The sequence below is a fragment of the Pinus tabuliformis genome, chromosome 3_2, assembly GCF_031772625.1.
Source record: "Pinus tabuliformis cultivar Carrire ecotype Pingquan chromosome 3_2, CPIR1, whole genome shotgun sequence".
Taxonomy (NCBI): domain Eukaryota; kingdom Viridiplantae; phylum Streptophyta; class Pinopsida; order Pinales; family Pinaceae; genus Pinus; species Pinus tabuliformis.
The window spans coordinates 1078694969-1078701794 of record NC_142302.1 but is presented as its reverse complement, the minus strand read 5'-3'; the positions used below and the strand labels follow the sequence as shown (position 1 = coordinate 1078701794).

Genomic DNA, 6826 nt, shown 5'->3' with positions numbered 1-6826 from the left:
TAGAATGTGCTGAGAAAGTGGGTATGACGATCTGTGATGACATTAAGACGAAACCCAAAATGGGATTAGAATTGAGAGAATAGTAGCGTTACTACTTGTTGAGCTGACTTTATAGTTTTGGTACAAGGGATAACGATGACCATTTTGGAGAATTTGCAAACTACGATAAAGTTGCAATTAGTTTTGAAAAATTCTGTAGGCCACTAAAAAATTCCATCAGAATGAACTCCCATGGATAAAAGGGAATCGAAAGGGGATGGTAGAGTTCCTACTTTCTTTGTGATGTCTGTTATGGCTACGAAGGGCACATTGTCTAAGAAAAGCTTCCACTTGATGGGCCAGAGACAACCAAGAGAAACTACATTGGAGTGGTTGGCGAATTTTGGTCTTGCCAAAGTGGCTTCCACGTCAAGAAGCACGGGCTTTTCAAATGACTAATGTGGGGTGGTATGAAAGTGTTGGGCAGATATCACTAGTTGAGCTTCTACATCCAACTATCTTACTCTAGCTAATCCAAGAAGTGTGATTCACTTAAGGAGGATGATTTGAATTCTATATGGACCTAAGAAAGGGGATTGAAGCATAAAGTTGTTTGTAGTCTTCATAATTTGCTTAACACAGCCAGAATAAGTGATACCTAAGTTAGAGGATAACTCAACATATCTCACAATATTTTTTGAACTACCTTTCTTATATTTATTCATTAGATGGAGCCATTAGATGTATGAGAGGCGAGTTTTGTTCGCATTGTTCCCGTGTTTTATATTAAAAAAATAAAAAATAATAATAGATTATAGTCGATGTAAAATTGTTTTTCTTTCCATAGTGAAACCAAAAGGCATATAATTATTATAATTTAATTAAAATTTATAAATGATATGTTTATATGATAATTTATCATAAGTATTATAATTTAAATTGAGTTTAATCTAAATCTATAAGTGGTAGGTTAAGCATATAATTATTTATCGTAAATATTATGCCTATAAATAGTAGGTCATGGGTGACCTCCTTTTATTCTCATGGCATATCCATAAGCCTTAGCATCAAGTTTAAAAGGAAATTGTAGTTTTGAAAGTTGTAGGATTACATTTGAACAAAGAGCACTCTTAAGTTTTTGGAAACTGTTGTGACTGACTTTGGCCATGTGAAAGTATTATTATGAAAAAGTTAATGCGGGGTCACTTAATTTGTGAAAAATGTGGGATAAATGCTTCTAAAAATTAAGAAATCTAATAAAATATTGTAATGCCATCATTGAAGTTTAGACTAAACAAAAAGAACTTGCACTTTGACAAGATTTGAGCTAGTGCCATCTTTTTCTATTAAAAAGCTAAGGCAATGGGTAGTTGTTGCCCAAAAACTAATTTCCTATATTTCACTATAGTTTCTTGTATTTCACTTATAATATGTGAGTGCATAGAAAGTTTACCTAGACAAATTGCATATAGCAACCTTAGTTACTACTTAAAAATAAGAATACCATCCAAATATTTTACAACAAAGTCAAAATACCATAGATCAACCTAATAAATGTGGATTAGATATTGGTGAAACTAGAAGGCATCACCAACCATTCATAGATGCCAAACTTGGTTTTGAAGACCACTTTCGACTAGGTGTCCTTAAAATTCATATGGATCTGGTGATAACGGGTAGTTAAATCTACTCTAATGAAGAATTTTCACTAGATAGGTCATTGATCACAAGTAAAGGGTAGAGTTTATGACTGGATACAAAACGAGTTCAATCTTTCCCGTTCGCGCACCGATATACTTTGGGCTATGAGCCTATGGAACTCCAGCATGCCACGGATTCATTTCCAGGATTTTGGACAGTCGTGTTCAGACAGGATTTTGAAAAGCTGGTGTTTAAATAAGCGAAGAATAAAAAATAACAAGAATGTCACATTTAATATCATATCTATTACATTTAAAACAATATTTATTTAATACAATATCTATTAGGCTGCAACAAATATTTATGTAGCAATAACTCCATTAATGCATAAGATTCTGTATTTACTTAAATCTAACGGATGACACTGGACTAATGCCCCCTTCCATTTAATCCAACATCCATTCGGCCGCCTTCCCTTTAATTCACTCGTTTGAATTTATGGTTTGAAGGCGTCGCACAAATCTAAAGGATTTTCTTAATAAATCTAGGATCCTGCCTGCCATTAGAAATATAAATGCCACTCACGCTTGGCAAAACATGTCTTTGCGTCTGTTCAACTTCAAATCAGCTGGTTTAAAATGCAACTTACGAGACGAAAAACACATTTGAAATTTATAGAATTCTGGCCCGTGGGAGTTCATTTGAAATTCATAGAGTTCTGGCAGCGTTCTAGTTTGCAAAGGTACGTTCTTCTGGATAAGTGATATTTCTGAGTTTACTAGTTTTACAGTATCCGTAGTCTTCAAAATTGAAAGAGATCTGTCTGCTCACTCACTCTCTTATAGTACTCTACGTATCCTGTTAGAGGCGGATCTCCCAGTCTCAGATGGATCACAAACGATGTTCCAGGGAGCTTCCATGTGGCCACCAATGTAGAGCTGGTTACTCCGAGATTTGTCCTCCCTGCCAGCATCCTTGCCAGAGACATTGTCTGCACAATTACTGTGTTTTTATTTGTGGAAACTTATGCGTACCATGCACCGAGAAATGCGAATGGAAGTGCGAGCATTATACTTGTGATCTCCTCTGCCATGAACCATGTACCAGGCCTAGGTGTGACGAACCCTGCCAAGAACCTCTAAGGTGTGGGCATCCTTGTATAGGTCTATGTGGGGAGCCCTGCCCCAAGATTTGCAGAACTTGCAACCCAGAGTATTTGGATGTCATTAGGCAAATGACTTTAGAAGAGTGTGATCCATCTGACAGGTTTGTGGAGCTAGATTGTGGACATGTATTTGAGGTAAGTGGGCTCGACACTTGGATGGACATGGACGACGCAGTTGCTGAGCCCGGTGCTGCTGCTGTCAAGCTAAAGCAATGGTAAGCCTGGACTAAATCACGCAGTTTCTCTGATGTGTTCTGCAGTCTCTTGATTTTGAATGAGAGTTGCCTAATTCTATTAACATTGTTAAATGCTATGGTATGCTATGCAGTCCTGCATGTCAGTCACCTATTAGAAGAACGCTGCGATATTCAAACATTGTCAAGAGGAAGTTGCAACAGATAGAAGAAGTCAAGAAGCGAGTGCTTGGATTCGAAAAAGTGAAGAGAGGAAATGATATGTTAAAGAACAGGGACTATAATGAAGCAATGGTGGAATTCAATGCAATTCTCAGCAGCAATCCAGGGCTTCTGGAAGCCCATCTCGGCCAGGCCTCTGCGCTCTGTGGATTGCATGACTACGATCAAGCAATACAACATCTCTCTTTTGTCATAGAGCACAGCTCCTACAAGGTGCTCATACTTGAAAAGCTTCCAACACTGAGACTGAAATATAGTTTCAGCAACAGTAATGTTAATTCGAAATTAGCAGATAATGAGTTGGCCGTTGATGCACTACTCCAGTGGGCATTGGTTTGTTCAGCTCGAAACGACTTTGCATCCGGGTTGGCGATTTGCGACATCATTCTGCAGAAAAACCTTGATCATGCAAAAACCGTCGAAATTAGAGTAGGGCTGGAAAATCGAGTTAAGCGAGAGGTTATTGACGTTATTACTAAAGAGGTGGGAGGAAAAGGACAGTGGTATCAATGTCCGAATGGCCATTACTACGTGGTGGGGGAATGCGGAGAACCCATGCAGACATCTCGATGCCCAGATTGCAGGGCCACAGTGGGAGGAGAGTGTCACCGTACAGCAGAAGGAAATAGCCGTGCAAACATCGATGGCAGTTCTTATCCTGCCTAGAGCAACAACACAGGTCTTGGAGGTCTTGCATGAGTATGTTTTTGAGTTTTACACTTCGAACAAGAGGGAAAGGTGTATAACAGTGCAGTAACCATCAAAGTTGAGTACTTCTCTAGTTTGAAGAGACATCTATCATTTTTTGAAATTTTTGCGAAACTACAATATTATGTTATCAAATATGTGAAAAACATCCAATCTATTACTGATATCTTACATGACTTGGTTTCAGATGGTATTACAATGGAATGTGTGTTAGTATAAGTATTTTTAAATTCAGTTTTCAGTACCCCTCCTTAAATGTTTATAACAAAAAATATTTTCATCGCCCCTCGGCTGTTTGATGAAATTTCTATGTCCTGGTCACATGTAAAAATTATTAGTTTTAAATGTCAAAATTATCATGTTTTTTTATGTTGATTTTTTTTTTCAAATTCTGCTCCCGTGTAACGATGATTGGATGTGTTTAGAACCATTTTTAATGTCCTTTTCAAATGCCAAAATTATTAATTTTCAACTCTGACAAAGTGCTACCGTTCCATGCATTTCAGGTTATTGATTAGTATACATAACTCAGAGTATGTACGTATGACATCAATAATCAATATTAAATGTTAATTGAAAAACTTAAAAAATAATATTATCACTTCAATCTGCAAGGCACACAAATCTTATGATGTTCTCAAAGGTAATGGTTTCCTATATTTTAGGTCATTTCCATAGTAGTAATATTTATCATGGGCATCAAAACTGTACCACAAAAGTAGATGACACTACCAAACTAGTGGACAGAGGAAAGCAACTTTAGCACAAATGATACCACAAAAAGTAGATGGGAGATCTTATGATGTTTTCAAAGGTAATGGTTTCTTATGTTTTAGGCCATTTTCATAGTAGTAATATTTATCATGGGCATCAAAACCATACCAAAAAGTAGATGACATTACTAAACTAGATGACAGAGGAAAGCAACTCTAGCATAAATGATACCAGAAAAGTAGATGGGAGATGAGAGCAACTCTAATACGAGGAAATTGAGGAAATTCTTAAATAAGTTATATGGAAGTTAGTGTTATCTTTAACAAATATAAATTGATGCAGGAGCATCTAGATTTACCCAACAATGTGATTGTATGTTTATATGTTGTGGCTAACATGAGATGAATTTCATTGACTTGAGTGGTCAAAGTCAGTTTTAATAAAGAGGGTTAGACTTCTCGAAAATGATTTTTACTTCATTATTGCAATAATTAGAATATTGTATTATTTTTAGACTAAAAGATAAGTTGTTAGTATAGGTGTGTAACAGAGCTTGAGAATATAGATTTAATTGTTAGATTGATTAAAATAGGGATTGAGTTGTTAATGCAGTTAGGATAGGATTCGATTCATAAAAGAGAAAAAGAATGTAATAATAGAGATTGGATGATTGAGAATAGAGGGAGTGAGCGAGAGTTTGTGTGGCAGAGATAGGGTTTGAGATTGAACAGAGGTCAGAAAACTGTTGTAATCGAGCTAAGAGGGCCAAGACGCTGTAATTTACATTTTATTGAATAAATGATCAAGTGTGGTGTTGCATGTTAATCCCGGTGCAGAAATTCATTTGTATATGTGTATCGGTGTTCAAGACTTATTCGGGTATTTTTCTCTGTTTAAACACTTTATTCATAAATCACAGTAAATTAGTATTAAGTGTTAATAATGAGCTTAAATGCTAAAAACCTTTCCTTAAGCACTTTTCTTAAAGAATGAAATAAAGCACGTGGGTTTTATTTGATAAGCGGGAAGCGGTATCTCGCGTGCCCGAAAGGAGGTAAATGGTATTGTTCTGAGTCCGTGCGATTAACCTTAGCGGTCGACACATAGCCGAGGAAAACCACTTTTCGTGCGTGCTCTCAATTTGATATCAATCGTGCAAGAATCCGCGCGAGATTGCACGACCGTCGTTCAATTGGACAGGGCACTTCGATGGTGGAGATCATCTGGCTAGTTTGCGAGAAGACGACACGATATCTGTTGGATTTGGGGAAGTGAGATCAACGGTGCAAATTGAAGTGCTCGATTTGTGGAAAAGTCAAGGTGGGACTCAGTGATTGGTCGGGTTAAGCGAGACCCTTAGAAGGAAAATATATGTATGGAACCTGTTTTCGCACAGCTGATTGGTTATAAAGTTAAACATTAGTCTAATTAAAGACTACCACCTCATTTTCGTCAACCTCCTGTGTCATTTTGGTATCAGAGCACAAAGATTAAGTTTGCTACTGTAAACATGCCATCGAGGAGAGGATCTGGCATAGGTCGGGGGAGACCTGTAGCGAATGCAGTTCTGCTGGATGAGATCCAGAGTCTACGTACAAGGATGGAGACAATAGAGAATGTTGAGAGGAGAGCAGTTGATGAAGGAGATTCTAGTGCGACAAAAGAGTCATTTTGAGGAAAAAAAGAAATTGAAAGTGAAGCTGCCAAAGTTCTCAAAGTGTTCGCTAAAGGAAGTTGAAGACCAAAGATGGAAATACCTTTGTACGATGGGAATCTCAATGTAGAAGAGTTGATAGAATGGATCAGTGCATTAGACAATTATTTTGACTATGAGGAGGAGGTTGATGATAAAAAGAAGGTGAAATTTGCAGTTACCAAATTGAAGGGTCATGCAGCTATCTGGTGGGGTGAATTACAAACATCCAGAGCAAGAAAAGGGAAGTCCAAGATCAAATAATAGGATAAAATGGTAAGTAAATTGAAAGCCAAATTTATGCCAAAAGATTATCAGTTAAATATTTTTAGACAATTACAAAACTTGAGACAAAAAGGGATGACTGTTAAAAAATATACAAAAGAGTTTTATAAGCTGAACATTAGAGGAGATGCAGAGGATGATGAAGAGAAGGTAGCCAGGTATATGAATGGCTTGAGATACGACATACAGGATGAAATCAGCTTGCCGAGTCTGAAGACAATTGAA

General features: G+C 37.0%; 1 protein-coding gene across 1 annotated transcript; it reads left to right on the top strand.

Moving 5' to 3' along the window:
- Nucleotides 1–2854: 2854 nt before the first annotated feature.
- Nucleotides 2855–3867, top strand: LOC149184428 (uncharacterized). The gene is made up of 2 exons (XM_089415330.1): nt 2855–3000; nt 3114–3867. Exons 1-2 carry the CDS (start codon nt 2855–2857, stop codon nt 3865–3867), a joined length of 900 nt encoding a protein of 299 aa, XP_089271456.1.
- Nucleotides 3868–6826: the final 2959 nt, after the last annotated feature.

What these genes read in the sequence shown, in the direction of transcription:
- LOC149184428 (XM_089415330.1), top strand. Translation starts at nt 2,855, where the DNA reads ATGACTTTAGAAGAGTGTGATCCATCTGACAGGTTTGTGGAGCTAGAT. An exon ending in GCTGTCAAGCTAAAGCAATG is followed by an intron (nt 3,001 to 3,113) that starts GTAAGCCTGGAC and finishes TATGCTATGCAG; the next exon opens with TCCTGCATGTCAGTCACCTA.